The sequence below is a fragment of the Zeus faber genome, assembly GCF_960531495.2.
Source record: "Zeus faber genome assembly, chromosome: 18".
NCBI classification, from domain to species: Eukaryota; Metazoa; Chordata; class Actinopteri; order Zeiformes; family Zeidae; genus Zeus; species Zeus faber.
The window spans coordinates 17513897-17541817 of NC_137210.1; the positions used below are offsets into that span (position 1 = coordinate 17513897).

The following is a 27921-nucleotide window of genomic DNA, read 5'->3' on the forward strand; positions in this document are numbered from 1 at the left end:
TATTATGGCAGTCAACCTTAAGCTCAATTTGATTTGTAACTATGGGTGTCTGTGGATGTGTCTTTTGCTTGAATTACATCACACACAAAATAAAACCTGAAAAATACAATTCAAAAAGTTGTGTTTTTCATAATCACACTGAAGCTCAACAGCAACTGTCTTTGGAACATAAGAAAGTCGCACTTCAAGAACAAACATTGGTGTTATAGAAAATTTAGAGGGCCAATGATGTTATAGTGCAATTAATTCGGTGTACAAGCAGGTGCTCAGTAAAAACAACAGAAAAAGAGCAAAGAGACAATTCAGCAAAACAAATGTACCATTTATACCCCTTGTACCATGTACAAGTATGACTGTTAACATTTTGTAATGCGTGGCAAACTCCAATGTGATATTTGGCTCTTCAGCTTACAAATCATCCCAAGTGTGTGATAGAAAGAGAATAACTTGACAGTGATAGTAAATTCAAGCATGCATAATCATAATTGAGCATTCGTGCAAGTGTACAGTATATTTCTAATTAACTGCAGTGATTCCTATCGTCCCCCGGATTGATCAAGTCTTTTGCCTATAAGTTAGACTACTTTTAAAGCATCTTCACTCTTTTCAAAGTCATCTGAAATCATTATGTCTGTATTAAAAAAAAAAAAAAATAATAATAATAATAATAATTTTGGAACGCTATCTTTTTCTGCCAGAAGAATAAGTTACAAATATGTTTGCCAAATAATAACTCAAGACACTGAATGGCAGAATTTGCTGCGCAAGTCGACACAGCATCAACTAATGTTTCAAGCGGTTGAAAATGCCCAAGGTGTCGCCCGTTCCCAAGGGTCGCATTTTATTTCTCTTTCAGGCACCGTCCCCCCTGACTCCGGTAAAGAGCTTTAAGTTTGGCAGAGATATCCATACAGCAAAGGGAATCCAGTGGATTATTAATGACCTTCAAAGGCTGTAAACAATTTGTCGTCACGTCAAAGCTCTCTCTCCCTGCGCCTTCCTCCTTCCGTCACACATTCTGATCCTTCACATCTTTCCCCATCACCTCTCTTTCACTTTTGTCTTTTTCGTATTTGTGTTTGCCGTGCGCCGTGACGCTGTTCTGCAAGAGCGGCGGGGCCGCGGAGGGCGCGGAGTCAGTTTTATCTGCTGCGGGAACGTCGCCGTCCTTGTCTATGACAACGTCCCCCCTGTCGAAGATGATGTCTCCGTCTTGGATGCTCTCCTTGAGCGTCACGGTGCGGGTCGTCAAATAACGTCTGAATGTTCTCTGGATGACGATGGCCGAAAGCTCTTCCTGCTTGCGGCGCAGGGTGGTGGTGATGGGCTCGTAGGACACCTTGGAAGGGTTGGAGGCCATGAAGCGCTCCTCCATCTGCGCCCTCAGCATGTCCATCTCGCCGCCCTCGCCCAGCACCCGATTGGTGAAGGCGAACAGGATGTCCAGGCAGTGGATGCGGTCGCCGCTCACCATGGGCAGGTCCATGGAGATCAGCTGGAGCTTGTTGGGCTGGGCGATGCGCAGCGGCGGGTCCAGGGAGTCGGCGAACTCGGACAGCTTGTTGTACTCCATGAACTGCGTGGCGCGGGGGTCGAACCTCTCCCAGACCTCGTAGAACATCTCAAAGTCGTCCTCGCTCAGCGGCTCGGCGCTCTCCTCGGTGGCCACGCTGAAGTTCTCCAGGATCACCGCGATGTACATGTTGATGACGATGAGGAAGCAGATGATGATGTAGCTGACGAAGAAGGCGATTCCCACCGTGGCGTTGGCGCAGTCGCCGTTGCCCGAGCTGCCGGGGTGCTCTTTCGTCCTGTTGCAGTCGGGCTCCTTGTTGAGGATGGGGGCCAGGAGACCGTCCCAGCCCGCCGAGGTGGTGATCTGGAACAGGCAGATCATGCTGTTGAAGAAGGTCTCGAAGTTGAACAGGTCGTCGATGCCCGCCTCCTTCTTGACGTAGGCGAAATTCGACATGCCGAAGATGGCGTAGATGAACATGACCAGGAAGAGCAGCAGGCCGATGTTGAACAAGGCGGGAAGCGACATCATCAGGGCGAACAGGAGCGTGCGGATGCCCTTGGCGCCCTTGATGAGGCGGAGGATTCGCCCGATCCGAGCCAGTCGAATGACTCTGAACAAGGTCGGCGAAACAAAGTACTTCTCGATAATTTCTGAGAGAAACATGCCTAGCGAAATGAAGCGAAACATGTGTTAGATTTTAGAGGAAACTGCGAAGACAAATGCAATGACACGACGAAAAAAGGGGATGCTCCATTTTTTGGGGGGAAAACTGCTTTTTGTCTATCTTCAGCCAGATTCAGAAGAGAAGGTCAATACCAATGCACGCTAATCACACCAAACCTGCACCAATTCAATGCTCAATACAGGGCAGGAGATGGGGTCACCTTGCCTAGCCCCTGTGAAATTAGGGAAATACACATTTCAGCATCCCACAATCGGAATTTTTATTGCGGAGAAAGAGAGGAGAGACATTCAGCGAATGACTGCAGGCTGGATTGGAACCCAGGGTGGTGCAGGTGTTTTGCCTATATGGTACACGTGCTTCTCCGGTTGAGCCACCAGGCACCCAGGATGAGCTGTTTTTCGCCTAGGTATTGACCGTCTTGTCTAAATCCAGGCAAAATGATCAAAAAGCAAATTCCCCCGAAAAAAATCCCTTTAACGTCACAATTTTTGACAGAAGGGGGGTATTACCGATAATTGAGAGAATAACCACTATGAAGTCAAAAACATTCCAACCCATGGTGAAATAGTAATGGCGGAGGGCGATCATCTTCAGGAGGCATTCTCCGGTGAAGAGCACGATGAAGATCAGGTTAATAATGTAAAGTATGGAGATCTTCGCCGGTGTCTGCTCGTCGGTCTCCACCATCATCGTGATCATATTAAGGCAGATAAGCACCATGATGGCAATGTCAAACGCCTGTTTCGTGGTGAAGTCGAAGATGTACCCTTGTAACTTGTTCTGAGACGGGGATTTAGAGGAGGCAACAAAACCAGAATCAATTTCAGATTCTACCCGGAAAGGAATTGTATTTACAAAATAATATGACAAAGGGGTCATTTTCAAGTTAAAATATTCACATACTGCTGGTCTGGGAATGGGCTTTTGGGGCTTCTTTGAACCCAGCTTTTTCATCGCATTGTAGTATTTCTTCTGTTCCTCGGTCATGAAGATGTCTTGACCTCCAAAGTAAAGAGAATAATAAAAATAATAGAATAAATGAATGACCGTTAAGGGCAGCGCGACTAAAATGAAATTTTAGTGATACTTATCTTTTTCTTTTGCTGATTGAAATTGTCGATGATGACGCCGATGAAAAGGTTGAGCGTGAAGAACGAGCCGAATATGATGAACACCACAAAGTAAAGGTACATGAGGATATTGATCTCATATTCCGGTTGTTCTTCTTGCTATAAACGAGACAAAGCATGAAAAACGGCGTTAACATTCTGTCCGCAGGCTTTTATTCGTATTAATTGTTATTGCAATATCAATATCAATGAATTAACTATATGAACGTAAAAAAAAAAGGCCATTACACATTTTCACAACTTAACAGTCTTTGATCACATTTTCATGGCTTTTTGCTTCCATCTAAAAGGCGTTCCACCAAACAAACCTCAACGGCGACGCAAAATTCTAAAGGAAAACTCCGGTACCTTTTTAACCTAGACCTTAAAATTAAGGATTAGGTAAAAAAAAAAAAAAAAATACCAGACTTTTCTTGAAGTTTCTGAAGTCAACCAGAGTGAAATGTGTTTATTGTCATTTGTGACAGTTTTTTCTTCGTCAAATTGAAATAAATAAATCCATTTGGGAATCCAAATAAAGAAGAGATTACCTTGGTGCGAGAGTCCACGGCGGCATACATGATGTCCATCCAGCCCTTGAATGTAGCCTGCATCGGTATGAAGATTGTTATGGGCAATGCTTGAAAATGCAGCTAATATTAAAAAAAAAAAACTGTTTACATAAAAAAAAAATGTTTTTCACCCCAAATAATCGGGAGTTTTCTCACCACTTGGAGCAACGCGAGATACCCTGCGCCGACGTTGTCAAAGTTGATCTTGATGTTCTTCCAGCGGGCCTTGTCGGGGCCCAGGGCCTTGCACTGCGTGAAGTTGTCCACCACCGAGGGCGGGAAGCGCTCGCCCGTGACGACGTTGACGCAGTGGAAGTACTTCCCCGCGAACAGGTTGACCCCCATGATGCTGAAGATCAGCCAGAAGATGAGACACACCAGCAGCACGTTGAAGATGGACGGGATGGCCCCCAGCAGAGCGTTGACCACCACCTGCGCCGCGACACAAAACAAACGCGCCCCATACTTAAAACACGGGTGCCCGGGGCAGATTCCACAACACTGGGGTTCTTTCCGGTGAAATAAAGGAAAACACACAGAGCGAAGCGTACGCATCAGCAAGAAAACTCACTAAGAAACCAAAGCCCATTCACAGTCCAGTGTTTCCCATACTTTGATTGATTTGTGGTGGCCTGCCACAATATCAACATTGAGTGCAACCTATTGATTTTTCTATTTTATTTTTTTAACTATTTAAAATGGGTAGAATCTTATTTCATTGTAGAGTTGATTCACTCTACCCGCCCTTGCCTCTCTCTCTCTCTCTCTGTCTCTCTCTCTCTCCCTCCCTGTCTCTCTCCCTCTCTCTCATAAACATATTGACAACGGACCTGTCTGTGAATAGACCCTCCTCTCACTATGAATAAGAACATGATCACGCACGGGATGTTTTATGAATAGCCCCAGATCTAAAATAGCCCGGATCTAAATCATTATTTTTTATTTTTTAGAAAAATAAGAATAATAAAAAAGCTGATCTATATCATGCGTTAAAGCCCTCCAAAATAATATGATATTTTTGATCACAAACGCGAAGAAGGTTTTGGGTCGTCTGTGTGTCCTCTGAGGGAGCGATCGGGGTGCGGTTTGCATCCCCTGGCGCAACAGAGACATCGGAGAGGGAGCTGTTCCGACAAATAAAGCAAATAAAAACATTGTGTTTTTATTTTCCATGCATTTTATTTTACTCGATTTTCCTTATTGAACGAAACAAAAAAAGCGCCGTGCGTGTGGACCCCCTCCTCCTCTTCTGCTACCACCACAAATAGAATCTAATTCTTTGGGAAACACTGCAATCACAGCAACCGCGAGGTAAAAACGGTGAGGAAAGAACGAGGAGAGGAGGGAGAAATACTGGATATGCATCTGTACTTGATTGTGGTGAGTTAATGTTACATTGAAGAGAAACATTAAAACAGAAAACCTTGTAGAGGCTTGTAGAGAGGAAATCAAAATTTGTTGACTGCAAATGACAAAAAAACAACAACAAAGAAATACGTGAATAACGGAAAAAAATAAAAATAAATCATGTTACAAAATGTCCCCGCAGTGCAGTTTCAGAGCATATAGCCATAAAGACGGGGAAATTCGGGGCTGCCACGTGAGGAGAGACCGTCGTCATCGTCACCATAACATGCAATCGGCTGATCGATAGCAGCATCATTGATTTCAACAGCTTACAACCCCCACCCCCCGACTTTTACATAAGCCATCACCACTGTTTCCTTGTCTGCTGGTATTGAACACTGACATATTGTGGCTGCAGTAACATATGCATCCATCTATGTTGAAGAGCTAGTTAGAAATCACAATATACACCTCACAATATATGTATTTTTATATATTATTATTATTATTATGAACATAAGAAATATATAATAATATGTATATATATTTTTCTATTAAATGATATATATAAATATAAATGTAATTACATTTAATGTAATGTAATTTATATAAATATACAAATAGGTATATTTAATTATATATTTTAATGCATATTTAATTATATAAATATGGATATTATATTATATATTTAAATATATAATTATATATTTTTATATATCTAAATTGTTTATATATATTTCAAATATAGACAATATACAGTATTTTGTTACGTTAAATTGGCAATTTAGCAAATATATATATATATAAAAAAAATATATTTTGTATTTCGAATTTTGATAAAACAAGCACGCAAGCCATCGTAATCACAACCGGAGAAAGAGGAACGGGATGGAACAGGGAAGCCTCATCTACATGCATGGCGTTATTATTATGTACGTGCAGTTTCCAGTTTCTTGCTAAAGCTTGTGTGTCCTGCCTCTAGTTAAGTCTGCGGAGAGCCATAACAGATAATGCTCTGTGCGATCCAGGATGGATGGTGGACTGCAGTGACACTTACCCTCATGCCCTCGAACCGTGACAGAGCTCTCAGGGGCCTCAGAGCTCGCAGAGTCCGCAGGGACTTGATGGCGCCAAGATCTGCATAGCCCAGGGCGTTGGCCGTCAGACTGACCAGAGAGACCTGGCACGCACACGCACATGCACACGCACGCGCACGCGCACGCGCACGCGCACACACACACACCCACGCAAGTACCCACATTCATGCATACAAACATATTCTCTCATCAAAAGATGCAGCGACGCCTCCGTGGATGACCTCATGCACACATTAATCAGAATAAGGTGAATAACCATAATAAAAATTATATTTTGAATCGGGTGTTTTCGATTGCTCCTTTGAGTCCGTCAGCAACTGTGTTTACTGTACATAGCCTCAATCCCACAGTCCAAATATTAAACGGATGTCAAGCCGGGTCGGGGGCAGAGTGGGCCTTTATTGCAAATGTCCCCATTTCTGCGATTTCACCCATCCAAGAGTTAAAAAATATTCAGATCTTTGGGTGAGCCTAAAGATTATATATCATATATTATATAGCGGTACTTTAACAAGTCTCAGCGTTTCCTCATCATTCTGCTGCACACACACACACACACACATTCTCGTTCAACTGGTGAATCACCTGTTTCCGTGTCAAATGCAGAATATGATTGAATTATCGAGCTCTGTCAATCTGAAGCTCCAGGCTCCAGCTCAAATATAACAAATCGTGTTGACATGGCAGTTGCAATATTGGGAATATTACCTTATTCTGAATAAAATCTGAACCTTACAGCGTACATTGATGACTTTGAAACAAAGTCAAAATGTTGTTTCAACAATTAAGCAAATAAAAACACAGTTTTATGCTTTAAATTGTGAAAAAAAAGTGTAAAATTACTTTGTTTTAGTGCAGAATATTTTTTTCCTAAATGTGTAAATCCTCTTTCCTGTGTAAGTAGAAAGATGTTTTTAGAAAGGGGAGAAACCCACATCAACGATGAGGAAGTCGAGCCAGCACCAGGCGTTGGTGAAGTACTTGGCGAATCCGTACGCCACCCATTTGAGCAGCATCTCCAGGATGAAGATGTAGGTGAAGATCTTGTCTGCAAACTCCAGAACCGTCTTGATGTTCTTCCTCTTCTCTATGTTGATGTCCTCGAACGCCTCCGCGCAAAACACACAGCCATCACAGGATGAAATATCACATTATATTATGGTACTTTAAAATACGATTTGTGACTGAACGCATTGATATTTTAAGAATAAATGACATAATCCAGTGGATTACCAGAAATGAGTCCTGTTATAGTCAATTCAGATTTTTTTTTTTGATCTGAATGTCAGAATTCAAAAATTAATGTTAGGCCTATATTTTATCACATGGGAATAGAATTTTCTAGAGTGGCCCTAATCCTGTTCAGTACACAACTGATTACTAAATCACTGAGTACTCAGTGATTTAAAATATGATCATCAACTCATTATTTTAATGTAATTCGGCAACACCAAAGAGTTGCCATAGCACCCGGACGAAGAGACATTTGGTATGATCTTGTAAACGAGCGTGCTTCACCAGTGCCCCGCTGCTCAGCAGGATCATGAAGATGATGAAGCTCTCGAACCAGTTGTGCTCCACGATGTGGAAGCAGGTCCTCCGCAGCGTCCACCACATCTTCCACCGGCCCACGTCCACGTTCACCTGGCAGCAGGCAAACTTATTCACGCAACCTGCCAAAACAAGAGGGAATAAAATGTCAAATATCGAACATTCAAAATATCGGATGTCAATGGAATATCACACAGCTCCTCAAAACACATGGTGACGCGTGCATGGTGTGCATATAGCAGATCTATCCAGTTGCGTCTGTAAACCCAAAAAACAAGCTTTGGAAAATTGAACCTTAATTGGAAGTGTTAACTGTTAATATAATTATGTACATGTTATGTACGTATAATACGATTGATTTTTTGTTTTTTTAAAGGGGCATTTTTGCTGTTTTATCATAGTATACAAAATTTTTGAGGAAATATAGTATTCATACATAACAACTAGGTATGCAATGTGTCCCTCTGTATTATGAACTTCTGGTCACCACGTCGAGCGAACGAGCCGGTTCTCTTTTTTTGGTCAAGTTTTATGGTTTTATGTCGTGTTGTTTTTTTAAGTTGCCGCCCCCTGCCGCCGGAAAATGTTTCCCCCTCTATGTAAGAGATTTCCAACGATCCTCCCTCGCCGGGGAGGGCCCTGGCTGAAAAGGAGCGCGGGCAATGTCACGTCAGGTTCACAAAGAGAAGGCACACATGCACTGGTCTAACTGTGAGGTTTTATTTCAATAAAGTTATTTTACTGTTATTATTTATGTGTGGAAAATACTGACATTATACCTGTTCTGCACAAAAATAACTAACTACAGCCCTGTTTTTTTTTTTATATTTGACTTATCCACTATCCTGTCCAATCAGATTAACTTATTCAAATTATAACAACCCACAAATGAACTTGCACCGCCTCTCCCCCCACAGTCAGACTTCTATTTATTTTTATTAACACCTTTTACCTTTTTTAATCAAAAATATTTTTTTCTTAAATATAAAGATACCGAAGCCGTAACATTACCGTGATACATACCGAACCGTGAGCCCACTGAACCGTTGCATCCGAATAACTTGAACTAACACCAGATTTAGATTGTAGATTGTTAAGAAGCAGTAACAGCAGGAGTAGTAATACGAGCAGCAACAGTAGTAGCAGTAGTAAAAGTAGAACTCACAGAAGTAGAAGTAGTAGTCGTAATTTGTAGTAGATGTGACTGTGGTAGTAATACTAGAAGTAATGATAGTAGCAGTAGTAGTAACAGTAGTCACAGTAGTATTAGTAATAGTAGTAGTAATAACAACAGTACAAGTGGTAGTAGTAACAGCAGTAGTAACATTAGTATTGGGAGTACTACTGTAGTAACAGTAACAGTAGTCGCAACAGTAGGAGTAGTAGCAGTAGTAGTAACAGTAGCAGTATCAGCAGTAGTTATAGTAGTACTAGTAGTAGTAGTACAAGTAACAGTATAGTAATAGTAGCAGCAGCAGTAGTAGTAGTAGTAACAATGGTAGTAACAATTACAGTAGTAGTAGTAACAGTAGTAGTAGCAGCAGTAGTAGTAGTAGTAGTAGTTGTAGTAGTTACAGTAGTAGTAGCAGCAGTTGTCGTAGTAGTAACAGTAGTAGTAGCAGCAGTAGAAATAAGTAGTTGTAGCAGTAACAATGGAAGTAACCATTAAAGTAGTAGTAACAGTAGTAGTAGCAGCAGCAGTAGTAGTAGTTGTAGTAGTAGTAATAGTAGTAGAAGTAGTAGTAGTAGTAGTAACAATAGTAGTAGCAACAGCATAACTAGTAGAAGTAGTAGTAGCAGCAGTAGAAAGAAGTAGTAGTAGCAGTAACAATAGTAGTAACAAAATAACAGTTGTAGTTACATTAGTAGTAGCAGCAGCACAAGTAGTATTAGAAGTATTATTATTAGTAGTAGTAACAGCAGCAGAAGCAGTAATAGTAGTCGTAATGGTAGTAGTAACAGTATAGTAGCAGCAGAAGCACAAGTAGTAGTAATAGTAACAGTAGTAGTAGCAGCAGTAGTTGTAGTAGCAACAGTAGTAGAAACAGTAGTAGTACCAGTAGTAGTAGTAGCAGCAGAAGTAACAGTAGTAGGAGCAGTAGTAGTAGTAGTAGTAGTAGAAGTAAAAGTAGAAACAGTAGTACTCACAGAAATAGAAACAGTAACAATAGTAGTAACGGAAGCAGAAACAGTAATTGTAACAGTAGTATAAACAGTAGTTGTAACAATAGTAGAAACAGTAACATTAGTAGTAATAGTAGAATTGTAGTAGCAGCAGCAGTAGTAGTAGTAACAGAAACAGTACAGAAGTAGTAAAAGTAGTAGAAACGGTAACAGTAGTAGTAGTATTGTAGTAGCAGTATTAGTAGAAGTGACAGTAGTAGTAACAGTAGTAGCCAGAGTAGTAGAAGCGGTAACAGTAGTAGTAACAGCAACAGTAGTAGCAACAGTAACAGCAGCAGTAACAGTAGTAGTAGCAGTAACAGTAGTAGTAACAGTAATAGTAGTAGTAACAGTAGTAGTAAATGTAAAAGTAAAAGTTATAACAACAGTAGTAGCAGTAACAGTACTAGTAAGAGTTATAGTAACAGAAGTAGTAGAAACAGTAACAGTAGCAGTAACAGTAGTGGTAACAGTAACAGTAGTAGTAACAGTATCAGTAGTAGTAACAGTAGTAGTAACAGTTACAGTAGTAGTAGTAGCAGCAGTAGTGGTGGTAACAGTAGTAGTAACAGTAACAGTAGTAGTTGCAGCAGCCATAGTAGTAACAGTAGTAGTAACAGTAACAGTAGTAGTAACAGCAGCAGTAGTACAGTAGTAGTAGAAACAGTAACAGTAGCAGTAACAGTAGTGGTAACAGTAACAGTAGTAGCAACAGTATCAGTAGTAGTAACAGTAGTAGTGGTGGTAACAGTAGTAGTAACAGTAACAGTAGTAGTTGCAGCAGCCGTAGTAGTAACAGTAGTAGTAACAGTAACAGTAGTAGTAACAGCAGCAGTAGTACAGTAGTAGTAGAAACAGTAACAGTAGCAGTAACAGTAGTAGTAACAGTAACAGTAGTAGTAACAGCAGCAGTAGTACAGTAGTAGTAGAAACAGTAACAGTGGCAGTAACAGTAGTGGTAACAGTAACAGCAGTAGTAACAGTATCAGTAGTAGTAACAGTAGTAGTAACAGTAACAGTAGTAGTAGCAGCAGCAGTAGTGGTGGTAACAGTAGTAGTAACAGTAACAGTAGTAGTTGCAGCAGCCGTAGTAGTAACAGTAGTAGTAACAGTAACAGTAGTAGTAACAGCAGCAGTAGTACAGTAGTAGTAGTAATAACAGTAGTAGTAGCAGCAGCAGCAGCAGCAGTAGTAACAGTAACAGTAGTAGCAGTAACAGAAGTAGAAGTAGTAGTAACAGTAGTAGTAACAGTAATAGTAGTAGCAGAAATAGTAGTAGTAACAGTAGTATTAGTACAGTAGTAGTTGTAGTAATACATTAGTCGTAGCAGCAGCAGCAGAAGTAGTAGTAATAGTAGTTGTAACAGTAGCAGTAACTGTAGGAGTAGTAGCAGTAGTAACAGTAGTAGTAACTGTATGAGTAGTAGCAGTAGTATCAGTAACAGTAGTAGTAACTGTAGGAGTAGTAGCAGTAGCAGTAACAGTAGTAGTAACAGTAGTAGTAACTGTAGGAGTAGTAGCAGTAGCAGTAGCAGTAACAGTAGTAGTAACAGTAGTAGTAACTGTAGGAGTAGTAGCAGTAGCAGTAGCAGTAACAGTAGTAGTAACAGTAGTAGTAACTGTAGGAGTAGTAGCAGTAGCAGTAACAGTAGTAGTAACAGTAGTAGTAACTGTAGGAGTAGTAGCAGTAGCAGTAACAGTAGTAGTAACAGTAGTAGTAACTGTAGGAGTAGTAGCAGTAGCAGTAGCAGTAACAGTAGTAGTAACAGTAGTAGTAACTGTAGGAGTAGTAGCAGTAGCAGTAGCAGTAACAGTAGTAGTAACAGTAGTAGTAACTGTAGGAGTAGTAGCAGTAGCAGTAGCAGTAACAGTAGTAGTAACAGTAGTAGTAACTATAGGAGTAGTAGCAGTAGCAGTAGCAGTAACAGTAGTAGTAACAGTAGTAGTAACTGTAGGAGTAGTAGCAGTAGCAGTAGCAGTAACAGTAGTAGTAACAGTAGTAGTAACTGTAGGAGTAGTAGCAGTAGCAGTAACAGTAGTAGTAACAGTAGTAGTAACTGTAGGAGTAGTAGCAGTAGCAGTAGCAGTAACAGTAGTAGTAACAGTAGTAGTAACTGTAGGAGTAGTAGCAGTAGCAGTAACAGTAGTAGTAACAGTAGTAGTAACTGTAGGAGTAGTAGCAGTAGCAGTAGCAGTAACAGTAGTAGTAACAGTAGTAGTAACTGTAGGAGTAGTAGCAGTAGTAGTAACAGTAGTAGTAACTGTAGGAGCAGTAGCAGTGGTATCCATACCCTCGGTGAAGCAGGCGTCAGGGTCCATGGACTCCTCCATCTCAAAGTCCAGGGACTCTCCATCTCCTGGGGCCTTGATGTTCACGGTGCTGCCCTCAGAGGAGCTCAGCTGGTCCTGGTCCAGCGCTGACTGCAGGGGAGCCTTGGAAGAACATGACACCGTGAGGATAACGTGATTAATAACCATAATATTTTTAGAATGTAACTTATAGTTTGTGTGACACTAAGTGATACACATATACTTGCCCTATGCAAGTATATATACTTTGTCATTAATTCAACGAGAATGAGATTTAGTCATGCAGAATGGTCAACACCGATAGGCCTAAAGCACAAGACACATTTATTTTCGACATTTAAATCATTTTATTTTGAATTAATTTGGGATAGATGTGTCTTGCTCAAGGCCTAACATGAAAATGAATTCACAGCATTTCGTCGACATGCATCCACCGATGCATGTTCCATTCTGGTCTGTCACGGCTCGACGGGGGCACGGATGATTCGGTCGTTTCACGCCCAAATGTGACACCCCATGTCGAAAACGGACGTTTAAATAAGTCAGACAGCTATGGACATGAAAACATGTTTGCCCGGGTTCCTCACAGAAGACCAGCATGAATAGTGGGGGGGGGGGGGGAGAATGGGGAGCCCACATCCGCCTCACAGCACGAAAAAGCAGAGCTCTATTGCTACTTTGGGAACAAAAATGAAGGTTTGGTTTTAAAACCGCCGCCTAGTTTCCTGATCATCTCCGCTTAACCCTCCAAAACAAGATCACTCCAATACAATGAAGACAGTTGTGAGAAATACAAGTTTATTCCTCGGTTGGAGTTTCAAATATATTGTTACTGTATATTCTTCATATATTCCTATTTCTGCTCTGTTTTGTTTGATTATTCTGTATAATTGGCTATTAAAAAAAACAACATATCAATATTTTTTGGATTTTCAGAGGTTTTTTTCCCCCCTCCAGATGATTTTTTTTAATGATAACCGTACAGCAAGGCGCCAAACCTCAACACGACAAATATATGAAAATGCATAAACAGATTGTCATTCTGAGTCCTATGTCGTAATATTGTGATGTCGTTAAATGTTGGCTTGACTGTAATGCAGCCTAAAGTAATGGTAAAGTAATGCGATTCATCCCAACTGTATAAGCTGTTCTAGCCGCTCCGATCAATGCCTCTCCCAGACCTTCGGCCATAACATCCATATCGCTAATGACTGTTTCTTGTTTGTAAATATCTCACGAAAGCGCCGATAGTCATCCCAAACCTGGCGATATTGAGGTATTGGTCAAAAAAACAAAAAACAAAAAACAAAAAAAACGACATTGTGATATTAGATTTGGAGGATACAGCCCGGTCCTGGTCTCTCCCTCATCCTGCAGGGCGTGTCTTGTCTCCTGGTGGGGATGCAACAGCGCCGGGCCGCCCTGGGAGCAGCTAATGCGGAGCAGACCATGACGTAAGCGGCCTCCGTGATCTATGGGGGAGCACTAAACTCAGCGCGCCCCTCTGGAGGGCTTTGGCTGCCACTTAAGCTCCAATTTATCTATTTGGCCGCTTTTTTAGATTTGAGCTACAGCGCCTCTCGGTTGTGGGGTGAAATACCGCGTAATTCACGCTTCACGGAGAAATGTATTGTTCGCTTTGGACCGACGCTGCGCCGGGTTTGGTTGTATGAAGGCAATGTTATTACTCGTGCTGACATTATGCATTAGACCTACAGTCTAAATAAGTCTTTTGTACAAAGAAATCCGGTGGCGTCGGTCCCCAACGCGTGCGCTTCTTTTAAGGTGGACACGCCGGCCGATTGGTTTTCAAAAGCCATAAAACACGACAAATTGCTTCCGGTGCCTGGCGGCTATGGACGAGTTCCCCTACAGACATACTCACAACAAACCAACTCAGAAAGGGGTTGCCGATGAAGGTGTGGGTGGCTGCTTATTTTATTCTTCAAGAAAATAAGCTGTTTGACTTTAAATCAAAGCCAATAATAACGGCCTGCAGCGCCGTCACGGGGGGCTGGATGAAAAATCGAAACAGATAAAGGGAGTGATGTGAAAGAAAAATGTGCAAAAAAAAAAAAAGGCGAAAAACGATGGTTGGGACAGGCAATCTCAATCTTCAGGAAAAGGGTTCTTACAATCATCCTCTGACCGAAAAGTGTATCTGTGAAGCATCAGCAACAATAATTACAATTAAGCATTAAAATGCAGTAAAGGTCACAGATCATCAGGAAATATCTGGATAAAACAACTGAACACGCCTTTACACATTGATAGGGAAACAGAGCGTCGTCGCAGTAATAATCCAGGTCGCATGATCCGCGAGCGAGATTTAATTCGCGCTCGGTGTAGTCGGGGCGAGCTGAAATCCGCCCCTAATTTGCAACAAAGCAAACAGCCCCCTTAAAAGGAGGATGCAGCTCCCGAGCACTCAGACTTAAATGGCACGTAATGTAATCTGAACACTGGTGTTTTCCTGTCTCCATGGCCTCGCCTCATTAAGGGGTCGCGGTGAAGCCGGGTCTCCAGGGGAAACGCTGTGTCACATGCTCATGCCTCATCACCATGGACAGCGAGCTAAGTGCCTCAGCGTGACCGCCGCGCCGAAGCAATCTGATTTCTTCTCAAACATCACATGCATATATATCCCCCCCACCCCAAATAGATGTTGAAAAAACATCTGAAAAAAATGTATAGTTATAGTTAAAGTGAAATATACACACACACACACACACACACACACACAATTCTTTTAAACACGGCTTTAAGATCAATCCCACACGTTTAAAATGGTTTCAAATGCCTTCTTACCACTTTGCTTTCCTCCATGTCGGAGGACTCGCTGCTGATGTCCTCCGTGTTGAGGTTGTCGAAGTCGGACTCACCCACAGCGATGGGAACGATGACCGTCAGATTGGGATTGTTGATGAACGACAGCACCGAGTCGTCGCTTATGCTGCTGACGATGTACCTGCCGCCGTTGCGGTCCACCCCGGTGACATCCCCGTTGCCGTTCATGGGGAAGTCCTTGATGTGCTCGCCGGCGGTGTGGTTAGGAACCACGCTGTTCTCCAGGGCCTTGTCCTCCTCACTCGCGCCTTTGTTGGCCCTGCTCTTTCTGAGCAGCGCTCCGCAGAAGGTGCGGCGGAGGAAGGACTTGGCGAAGGCGATGCCGTCGTGGATGCGTCCGATGGCGATCTGCAGGTTGTTCATTTCCTCTTCCTCGGACGTCAGGTTGCTGAAGGAGCTCAGCAAGAGTGCCAGGAAGAGGTTCAGCACCTGATCACGCAACAAAATCTCTCAGTTCATAGTGACAGTACCGTCCGGACTGTAAATTTGTTTTCATGATTAATAAATATTGTAGAATCATAGCTTCAAAACTGCAATGCAGACTTATAGACATCTAATAGACATTGGAGAAATCTAATAGATCAGATTATTACACGGCTCTGTGGAATACTTGATTGTGATTGGCCAATCAATAGTTGGTTATTAATGAATGACTGTTAACATGTTGAACGCCTGTTGCCACGGGCAACCACTTCTCCGCCCGGATTCACATCCCTTGTTTCACGCAGTGTTTAGCTCCCTTGCCGTGGACAATTTTTCTTAGCTGGAGCTCTTAAACTCGGCATACTTGTTATAAAATAATCTCAAATCAATATTAGTCAGTAGCCGTGTAATAAGCGGGATAACGTGTAACCAGCCTGGCATCATCGCAAAAGAACCCCTTTCAGAAGGGAAACAAGTCCCGATGTCCCCGTCGAGGGGCATTTTGCGATAATGAGAATCTGCCACATTTATCCCTGACTTAAATCTGTCACAGTTTTTCCACTAAGTCCAAGGTAGAGATGATAACAATGTACCACGAGGTTTCCAATGACCATGACCAACATGAAGACGATGAGGCACATGGTCGGTCCCGCCACTTCCATACAGTCCCACATGGTCTCTATCCACTCTCCACACAGCACGCGGAACACAATGAGGAACGAATGAAAGAAGTCGTGCATGTGCCAGCGGGGCAGAGTGCAGTCGGCAGAGATTTTACACACACAGTCCCTGTAGTTCTTGCCAAAAAGCTGCATGCCCACCACAGCGAAGATGAAGACGATGATGGCCAACACCAGGGTCAGGTTGCCCAAGGCCCCCACCGAGTTACCGATTATCTTTATCAGCATGTTGAGAGTAGGCCAAGATTTAGCCAGCTTGAATACTCTCAGCTGTGGAGAGACACAAAGGACTGTAAGTATTTTCCACAAATGATTTTATCTGCCACGCCGTGGGGTATCAACTTTTGTCTATGTTTACTCTTACCAATCTGAATGACCTCAGAACAGACATTCCAGACAGGTTGGCCAAGCCAAGCTCAATTAAACTCAAACTGACAATGATTCCATCAAAAATATTCCAGCCCTCCTGGAAATAATAGTACGGGTCCAAAGCAATGAGCTTGAAGAACATTTCCGCCGTGAAGATGCTGGTGAATACCTTTTCCGAAAAAGAAATGAATACCAACCGTTAATAGACAGATAGATAGAAAGGGAGATAGATACATACATAGATAGAAAGATGCATCCAACTCACCAGGTTCCCCACATAGAGCAGGGTCGAGAAGGTATGTGACATGGGGTAATGCTCCATTGCCATAAACAAGGTGTTTAGAACGATGCAGATGGTGATTGCAAGGTCTACTAACGGGTCCATCACAACCAGTTTGACCACCTTCTTGATCTTCATCCACGCCGGACAACACTCCCAGATGAGGAAGGTGTCTGCAAACTTGTACCAACAAGGAGGACACTTTTGCCTTGACTCTTCAAGCTCTTAAGAAGAGACAAAAGCCAGGTATTGCAATTTAATACAATATTATCATCATTGTTTTATTTTCTTTTCAAAATGTCTCCCGGCGTGTAATACCTACCCTCCACCGTGTTGGTTATAACGCTAGCCACACTTAAAGCTCTCTGTCTTGCCTCTGGACCTTCAAGGAAGTCGGCAGATTCCTTGAACGATCCACATCTGCCCTGTTTGCATTCGGTTTCCATGGTATCAGCCTGGAAATGGATAAAAGCACATGTTACGGACAGGAGGTAAACCTATTTACAACAGCACGAATAAAGAACCATAAACTAATGAATGGCTCCAGGAATTGTTTTTGGTACATCAGGGCCCGACAATAACAGATGCCCCCAGGCAACAAGATTTGAGCCATTGCGGAAACCTCTGCAGGTGCAATTTGTTACCCTGGCCCATTGATTTACCCAAAAATGGTGAAACAAGTGACAATATTGAAATATGGATTATAATTATATAGGATCACATTATAACACAATTAGAAAACGATAAGAATTTGGCAACCATTTTGTCAGTCTTGGCAACCGACACCATGAAGCATGGTTGCCAACTCGGCAACCACTTCCAAAAGTCAGTGTCAGGCCCTGTACATGGAGATAATTAAACTCAAGTGAAAATCAGTCATCGACACCGATACATTATTGTATATTGTTTCTCTTTCCGTTAATGGGTTTGATATGAAATAAAACACATGGAATGGGCGAGCCAAGGAAAACGAGCAGGACAGAAGCAGAATCACAGCACAGGGCGACAGCACACCACCACTTCCAGGCGCCGGCGGGGCCGCACTTCCTTACATTCTCGTCGCTGGAGACCATATCTACCATCACCTCGGGCAGCAGCAGACCCACGGGCGTGGCCGGGAGCGAAGCTATGCCCAAAAGGGAGACCATCCCGTTGCAGTCCACAGAGCTGTGCTTCAGCCCGTTGCGGGGGAACAGCACGTGTGAGAAGAAGCTGCTCTGGCTCACGGTGCTGTGGTGCCGCTCGCCCGCCCGCCGCGGGACGAAGAGGGAGCCCCTCCGGCTACCGTCGCTGTCGTCGAAAATGCTGTTCTCGTCGTCGGCGAAGCCGTTCTCCGAGGCCGGGCTCCTGAAACTGAAAAGGCTGGACCTACTGTTCCGCCTGGGTGAGAACAGGGGCCCGCGGAAACTCAGGAAGGACTAGAAAAGAGAGACATTCTTCAGAGGCTGCACGTCATCGACAACATCCTGCACGTCAACAAGAAAAAGAACAGCGGTGATGGAGGCGGCGTCTTCCGCTGCGGCGACGGTGACGTTGAAAATGACGACGGCGGTGATAATGAGAAAACATCGAGAGGGGAAAAAAAAAATGGTAGTCCGTGGTGACGTGGAGTAAGGAGCAGTTGTGATGATAATGAAGACGGTGATGAATCACATGGTTTAAGGGGAGCTTGTAAAAACAAAAAAAAGGAGGAGAAAAAAAAAAAGCCAAAAAAAGAAAAATGCATCTTGATGAGGATGAGGATGATTATGACGCCAACCATAAATAACGATGATGAACGACATGAAAGGTATAACAAAGAACACTGGAAGAACTTAGGGAGACAATAGACATGAGACCTGTCTACGTTTGTTTCAGACTAGTGGAATGCTTTCCATTAGGCCTCTCACGGCACGATGGAAGAACCATAGCATGAATTGAAGAACCATAAAGGGAGGAAAGAAGGAAAAGTTTTCCATTGCAATACTGTGTACTTGGCCATTACATTTTGTAATACCAACTGTATTACATAACAGACCTAACATTCCCATCAACACAATTCTAAGTGAATATATCGAGATTGTCAGATTTTAAGTAATGATCATATTGAGCAGTACTATATATGTATAGTACTGTATATACTGTATATGTATATATACATATATATGTGTATATACTGTATATATACATACATACAAACAGTATGTATACAGTATATATATATATACACATATACAGTACACAGTATATATATACACAGTATATATATTTATATATATACTGTTTATATACATATATATACTATATACAGTATAAACAGTACATGTATATGATATAATATATAACCTGGTGAGTGGAGGAGTGCCTCATGTCGTGGTTGAGCGCGTTGGTGTGTCGCCGACTCTTCCTCACACTGTCCTCTGACTCCGATTTGGGGAACTTGTCCTTCCCCTCCTCCTCCTTCTGCTTCTTCCTCCGGTTGCGTCGCTCCTTGGCGCTCTTGGAGCTGAGCTTGGACTCCTCGGAGGAGCTCTCTGCGATGGCCTCTCTGTCGCTCACCTCGCCGCCCGCAGAGGCTGCTTCCACCGCCATCTGCAGAATCCAGGCGGAGAACAAAAAGCAGAGCTGTTTTTTTCAATGTGAAAAAAAACCAAAACAGAAAACAGAAAATGTCCACCTGTGGTGCTCAGGAAGTTCAACAAAATATTTGTATAGTTCTTCTTGACACCGGCCACCCACCTTTGGTAAATGAATAAATAACAAACATATTGAAGGGATTCCTAATTTTTTTCTTCAGGCCAAAAAGTAACTGTTACTGTATTACCTTCAATACTTGCTGGAGTATCTAACATATCAAAAAAAGAACAAAAGTCCAAAGCAAAAAAGGGAAAAGCCTTTATTGAGATGACTAATTTATGGTGGAATTTTTTAAATTATATGCATAAAAGAGGGGGGGGGGGGGGGGAACAGTCCCTAAATAAAAAGCCTTCATCAGGGTTTACACAAATTCACAAGTCGACAATAACAAGTAGAATATGAGTTAGCCATCTTATCAAAGGCCTTTGAAGTTTTTGTTCTTTATTATTATTTTATAATTCATAAGGGGTAAGTGCCTGGGCCTCCTCTTGCTGCTTCTTTAGCTGCTCCAGCATGGCCTGGAACTCCTCCTTTTTCTGCAGCGTCTCATCTATGGTGGCCTGGTTCTGCTCGTCGTAGGCCATAGCCACCACGGCCAGGATCAGGTTGATCAGGTAGAAGGAGCCGATGAAGATCACCAGCACGAAGAAGAGCATGTAGGGCGTCCCAGCGGCCCGCAGTGTCTGGAGAGGAAGCCCCCCACACAAATATCTTGCTTTTTTTTAGGGTTCCGCTGTTATGGACGACCAAATGACTCAAAATATGATTATGCAATATGTGATCAAATAAATAAAATGCTTGTCTAGGCTCGCTATGTATATCCAGATGCCCAAGTGCTTCATTCAGTTTCATTCATTCAATTTCGTTTTTTTCAGACTTATATTGTGAAATTAAAAATGAATTAAAGGCAAAGCTTTTATTTTGGAAATGGCTATAATGTGAAATATTGATAAGAATAATTGGCATGTTTTTCTGGAATATTTCAAAGAAAAATTGTACATTTTAATGATTGCTTCGTTGAATTGTATAATGATTTAATAATTAAATTGAGTAACTTGGTCCTCTATATTACACCTTTCCACATACAGTATACAGTATATACATAGAAGTTCAAATAAAAAGGTATATCCATTATTCATCAAACAAAGCTTCATAATCGGCCGTCCCTTCAGGTAGTTTTGTTGGGTGGATGGTTGCATAATGTGCTACGATTGGAAGGCCACGCTGAACTCTTTTCAAGGGAAAACTATTCAATTGTTAAACGCCATTCATTCTGTGTTTGCCCTGAATCAAAGCAGAACTCATCTGCTGCTTTTCGGTCCAAACGCACCTGCACGTAGATGTGTGCACATCTTCACTTAATGTATTGTAATACAGAATGTATACGGTCTCCATTTCATAGCATCAGAAAATGTTCTATGTGTCTGTCTGTCTGTCTATCTGCTTGCCTGCCTGTCTGTCTGTCAGTGTATCTATCTATCTATCTATCTATCTATCTATCTATCTATCTATCTATCTATCTATCTATCTATCTATCTATCTATCTAATATTTTATGTGTAATTAATTTATATTCCATATATTTTGCTCTTGACTCCTACCTGCTGGTAGAGGTTCTCCCAGTAGTCCTGGGTCATCAGTCGGAACAGGGACAGGAAGGCCCAGCCGAACGAGTCGAAGCTAGTGTAACCGTAGTCTGGATTCTTTCCGGCTTTGAGGCACGTGTACCCCTCTGGGCACTGGCTGCAACAGAAACACACCGTAATGCTGGGGTTCTCAACCTGGGGGTCTGGACCCCATGTGGGGGTCACTTAATATGCACATCGGGACACGTCCGAGATTGACATTTGATTGATGTATTTTTAATAAAAAAAAAATATATATCATAAATAGGTTTGAAATATAACTTTATTTCTAAACAATCCATTTGGAGGTTCCTCCATGCTCTACGATATAATAAAAGTCAAATTCACCTGAAACAGTTGCCTAAGGTGCAATGTGGAATATCTGCATTTTTAACAGTTATCTCAGGTTTGAATGCAGTAAGAAAGATTATTTTAATAGCCTCAATTTGTTGCTTATTTACACTACTTTATACTAGTAGTTTGTAGTGCTGGCTCCAAAACTAATAATAAATAATAATAATAATAATAATAATAATAATTAAAAGGAAAAAAATAAGAACATTTTCCACACACTCTAATTGCTGTGATGGGTCATTTGTGCAGGCACACAAACACCATACAACCTAACCCAATATTAGCACAACATGGAAACACAAAGGCCAGTGTTGGGGACTGGAACTTACCCAGCCTCACTGCTAGTTCCACAGAGTAATGGATCTCGTTTGCCTTGGATGTAGTAATGATTTCCTGGTTGGTAATAAGTCAGCGCAAACAAAATATATATTGTTAGGAAATTAAGAGTAAACATGAGGATATTAAAAAAAAAAATTCCAGCCAAGAGCATGTGGGCAAAAGGCAATTTTGGTATGGGTGGCACAACCCTGAGCAAAATCTAAAACACTCACTCTTATCTTGGATGTACTCTGTCAAGTTGAAATTGGTGATATTGTCTTCCAGCTCCGTCATATTGAGGTGAGTCCATTTCCCAAAAGTCTCGTTGAACATGGTGTTGTTGAGGAGGGTGGCGTTATTTGGTATCCGTACACACTTGTGCCTTAAATGGCCCATGAATAATTGCAACCCTATGAGGGCGAAGACACTCAGGCAGAAGACAGTGAGGATCATGACGTCGGAAAGCTTCTTCACCGACTGGAGCAGAGCACCGACGATGGTCTTCAGACCTTCAACGGGATCAACACGGCACCGGGGGTTAGTGACGCTGAGTCTGGGCGCTGACAAAAAGACTAAAACCATCAACCAGGGACATGAAGAGGAGTCAACATGCAACACGCTCAGCGGCGGCATGGCGCGAGGGACCCCGAGCAGAGGGACCACACGGGCCGTCTGCATCAACCACGGCCAGCGGAAACAACACCCCACTCGGATCGTAGAGCAAAGAAACGTTCAAGGCCAAGGGGAAGCAGAGGGAGGGAAAGAAGGAGCAGAACAAGCGTAACCAGCATAAACACATGGGGATAGGTCTCGCAAGGCAAAACAAAATACGCCCCCAAATAATTATTCCTTTAAAATATGTCATTAAAAAAAACAAAAAACTGTCTGAAGCAAGAAATCTCCCTCATTTTAATGCTTTTGATTCCTGCTTGAAATGCTTGAGATTGGTGGATTATGGAATAATGGTCTGTAACTCTCAGGGATGGAACTAGCGGGGTGGGCGCAGGTGGACGCCATCCGCCTAAATAAATAAAAATAAAAGATACTGAACTGGTTCCCCATTTTTTTTCTGCTTTGGGACCCCAACCCGCTTTCAGAGAGGCCAAAGAGCCGCTGTTTGATTTTTGTTGCCCGACTATGTAATTACGGTACTACCTACCGACAGTTTACAGCTTGTTCTTGAGTGAGATAGATAAATAAATGATAGATTTTTCCGGATCTTTGACATTTCATAATAAAAAAATAATTTAATATAATCTGAATAACCACCCGCCTGGGAAGACTGAGGTTGTTTTGAGAGCCCGGAGATCCCTAAATGTTCTGGTCCAGGTCCACTTATTCAGTGAGCCGTCAGTGGAATATCAGGAATCCGTGGGTGAGGGTGGGGGTAGCGAGTGTCGCATACAAACGCCATGACAGAACATCAAAAAGCAATCAGCAGCAGGAAGTGAGGGAGGTCGGAGGAGGAGGAGGAGGTTTTTTTGGGGGGGGGGGGGGGGGGGGGGGCATCACACAGAGGCGATGTCTGGTGCGTCTTACCTGGAATTACTGAAATAGTTTTCAAAGCTCTCAGCACCCTGAACGTGCGCAGAGCTGAAACATTGCCTAGGTTTACAAACTCAGTTACAAACCTGCAGAGAAACTCACAATTAAAATGTTGTTTCACTAATGAAATAATCCTTTCTATATGTACAATACATTAGGAGATGTTCTCAAATTTGAGAGTGATAATGAGCCAATATATATCCAATATTTCCAATATTCTCATTTGTTTTACCATTTTTGACAGTAAATCATTGCTCAGGAATAACTCATTTTCCTTAATGGAAGTTTTTCTAAACCTATAGAGGTATAACCCACTTTTTTTTTTTTTTAGATATGAAAAGTGGTTGACAATGGCCAAAATCTGGTTGCCCAGAGCAACTAGAAAAACGTTATTGTTGGTTGATGAATATGGATTACCTGACCTTAAATAAAAACATGTTTCTTTACAATGGTTTTACTTGACTACACCTAAATTGAGCTGATCAAATGAACCTTCTGGAAAGATACACGATTACCATGGATTTTTTGCAATTTACTAATTTAATACTTACTAATCTATGAATCATTCACAATTGACTTTAAATATTAACGATATGAATAAAGTATTAAGTGACGGAAAAAAAATATCCTATATTACTGACGCCATGAGGATGACACTGAAGTCCAGCCAGTTCCACGGATCTCTTAGAAAAGTGAATTTTCCTACACAGAATCCCCGGGCCAGGATCTTAATGAGGGATTCAAACGTATAGATTGCAGTAAATGTGTACCTGTGGGGGAATAGAAAATGTGTGTGTCGGTTACCCTGTAAAACATCCTTCATTCTGCAAAAACATCAGACAAATATATATTTTTCGTCATAAAAAAAACAACACGTACTCTACATTCTTGGCCCAGTCTGGCGGCTGACTCATGGTCATAAACGCACAGTTGGTCAGGATAGTGCACATGATCATCATGCTGAAAAATGTGCCGACGGTCGTCAAGGAAAGTGGTTAAACTGACATCAGCACGTCATTACAACCTCTGAACGCCCAACTCTGATATGCCAGCTGCACGCATGCACGGATGAAGCTGAGTAAACAACTCACCGGCCCCTAACATTTTATGTCAACAGTTAAGATACGTGGATAGACAACACCGCCGGCAATTCTACTATAAACCATAATAACCACAATCAGTGTTATCGGGTTATTGCACTAATGAAAGGATATGAGTGTACCAAAATCATAATTGATATTTTTCTAAGAGGGTTGAAGGGGCTGAGGATGTACAAGGCAGGAGCGGCGTTGAAACGGAAGATGACCTTCCCTTTGTTCAATACTATAAAGGTCTGCGGAGGGAGAGAGAGAGAGGGGGGGGGGGGGGAGACAAAACGGTTTAGTTCAGTTCGAGGCAAGCTCTTGTTATCTACATTCGTAAATCTGCCCTTGTAAAAACATGTTTCGTTATTAAACTCTGGAGCACACTATTCCAATAAAAATGACAAGTCACAGATCCTGGTGCAGTAATCGGGATCTGTAATTTGATTTTATTGCCGCTGTCTTGCTGTCACCTAGACAACAGCCCAGAGACAACACTATACTTGTAACAAAATCCCTTACTCCCATTCTGTGCATCTGTCCTCCAGTATTCATAAGTTAGAATATTCAAAGTTCGTTATAAGAATTTTAGAATTAACTTTGATATACTATATACAGTGTGTGTGTGTGTGTGTGTGTGTGTGTGTGTGTGTGTGTGTGTGTGTGTGTGTATATATATATATATATATATATATTTATTTATATATATATATATATATATGTAAACAGCTCTGCTGTGTGTCCCCATGCTTTATCTATATACGTATGTACACACCAATCAGCCACAACATTAAAACCACTGACGGGTGAAGTGAATAACATTGTTCATCTTGTTCCAGTAGCGCCTGTCAATTGGTGGGATAAGATTAAACTGGACAAGCTTTCTCATTGTTATTGTCACAGACCACAACACATGCATTATGTGCACACATGGAGGCTGTGAAAAGTCTTTTCTGCATTTTCCCCCATCGAGGCTTGTCCTTCCTCTGGGGGGCAGGCCAGGAGCCGTAGGCAGCTCACAGCACAGTGCCCGGGGACCAATTCCAACATCATTGCTGGTCAGATGATGTTTCTAGTGGGGATTCTTATGATGTTATATGGAGGAAACCCCATGTGACCACATGCAAACTCCACACAGAGAGGCCCCTAATCGGGAGACACCCTCCAGAGGGAGGTGCTAACAGTGCCCCAGGCAGAAATCCAACCCAGGACCTACTTGCTGTGAGGCAGCAGTGCAATGCACTAGGCCACCGTGCCATATATTAGGCAGAAAGTGAACAGTTGAAGTTGATGTGTTGGACGCAGGAAAATAGGATAAAAGCGTAAGGATCTGGGAGACTTTGACAGGGGCCAAATAGTGATGGCAAGACCACTGGGTCAGAGCAACTCCAAAACGGCAGGTCTTGTGGGTTGTTCCCGGTATGCAGTGGTTAGTACCGCCCAAAAGTGGTCCAAGGAAGCACAACCGGTGAACCGGTGACAGGGTCATGGGCACCCAAGGCTCATTGATGCAGGTGGGGAGTAAAGTCTAGCCCGTCTGGTCTGATCCCACAGAAGATCTACCGTAGCACAAATTGCTGAAAAATGTAATGCTGCTATGATAGAAAGGTGTCAGAACACAGTGCATCACAGCTTGCTGCATATGGGGCTGTGTAGCTGCAGACCGGTCAGAGTGCGCATGCTGACCCCTGTCCACCGCCGAAAGCGCCTACAATGAGCACGTGAGTGACAGAACTGGACCATTGCCTGGTCTGATGAATCACGTTTTCTTCTCCATCGTGAGGATGGCCGGGGGGGTTAGGGTCCGATCTGATGGAGCATCTGTGGGATGTGCCCGAACACAGCACAAAATCCTGTTGGGGCTATAGCACCTGCAAGCCCCGGCGTAGTGCCACCACTGCAGAGTTACCGCGAGGCAAAGTAGTAAAGGAGTAAAATAAAGTAGAGTAAAGTAAAAAAAAAAAATAGAAGTATCGTGGTTGCATTTTTTTTCTATATGTTGTCATGTATGAAAAGACCCACAATGAACACTGTAAGCAAACTACTTGATTACTTGAAGTAATTTATTTAAACAGCATATAGGAATAGGAATGTATAGGAATGACTCTGTCCCAAGCTTTTTGATCCATACAGTATAAGCGGTCAATCACTGTAACTGTGATCATATTGTATCGTATACACACACACACACATAAATAAATAAACACACATACATATACTGTATATATATATATACTGTATATATATATATATATAGTTAGCTCTGATATGAGATGTATATACTTTATACAGTGTGTATAGTATATATAGTATATATAATGTATATAGTGTGTATATTGTGTATATAGTGTATATAGTGTATATATAGTATATAAAGGGTGATGCACGATGAGATGCTTGACGCTGAGACGCCGCGCACGCAGCGCGCACATCGCGCACATCGCGCACATCGCGGTATTGTTCAAGTCCGAGTGGTCGTTAAACAGGTAGGTCGTTAAGTGAGGAGTACCTGTATATATATATATATATATGCATGTTGAACTTTGATATAAACACATTGATATGATTATTATTATACAATATACATTGATATCTTACAGTTTTAAGTTCAATATATAAATATTAAAGTTAATTATATCAGAGTTCATTAAATACATATATCTTTAAAGTTCAATGTCTATATACTGTATCAAAATTCATTATATATCAAAGATCAATGTTCATAATATATATCAAAGTCCAATGTACATATTTATCATGATATGCTGTATATCAAAGGTCAATGTAAAAAGTTCACTGTATATAGTATATATTATAGTATTACACAATATATTTACTTTTTTTTTAAACTTTTTTTTTCAAAAGAAGAAAATAAATCACACGACTTTCTCCAAACAAAAAGTAATAGAAATGACAGAATCAAACCCACTTTTTGGTTTTTGTAGAAGGGGTCCATGTCCTCCAGCGGTGTGGACACCATTCCTCTGGGAATGTCTCCGTAGATGAAGGGCAGTGATTTTCCCGCCTCCAGGTCACTGGTGGGCTTGGGCCCGTGTTCGTCATTGTGTTTCCTCTTTTCTCCCTTGGGTTTCTTGGCCTTGTCCTCGGCAATCCGCCTCTCGATGGCGTGGAGGGACTCGCGACAAAATGGTCGGAAACTGTCTGGTCCTGGTGGTCCAAGCAGCTGTGCCATCTTTTCATCCTGCACCTTCAGAGCGAGCGGCCAGCCACCAACATAAGAAAGGGCTAAGGGATAAACATGATTAAAAATCATTATAATCAATCAATCAATCAATCAATCAATCGGCAGTGGAAGTACGGCAGTATTGTAACCAAGACGTTTGGCATTATTTGGATGGTACATGTCACATACAAGTGCAATTCCTGTACACCCAAATATCCCCCACAGGTGATTCATTAAGTATTATCT

The 27921-nt window shown here is 42.1% G+C and overlaps 1 protein-coding gene across 1 annotated transcript; it reads right to left on the minus strand.

Annotated features, from left to right (window-relative positions):
* Positions 1-754: 754 nt before the first annotated feature.
* LOC307244098 (sodium channel protein type 2 subunit alpha-like) lies at positions 755-27684 on the minus strand (the record flags this gene model as incomplete). Its single annotated transcript, XM_080019128.1, is given in 23 exon segments — positions 755-2184; positions 2714-2984; positions 3108-3205; positions 3292-3433; positions 3865-3921; positions 4042-4317; positions 6290-6412; positions 7265-7438; positions 7848-8002; positions 12335-12476; positions 15162-15629; positions 16217-16573; positions 16668-16841; positions 16938-17174; positions 20033-20251; positions 21169-21310; positions 21876-21939; positions 22098-22373; positions 23404-23495; positions 24051-24179; positions 24289-24386; positions 24632-24742; positions 27421-27684. Coding segments are annotated over 23 exon segments (5244 nt in total). The 3' UTR covers positions 755-1009.
* Between the last annotated feature and the right edge of the window lie 237 nt (positions 27685-27921).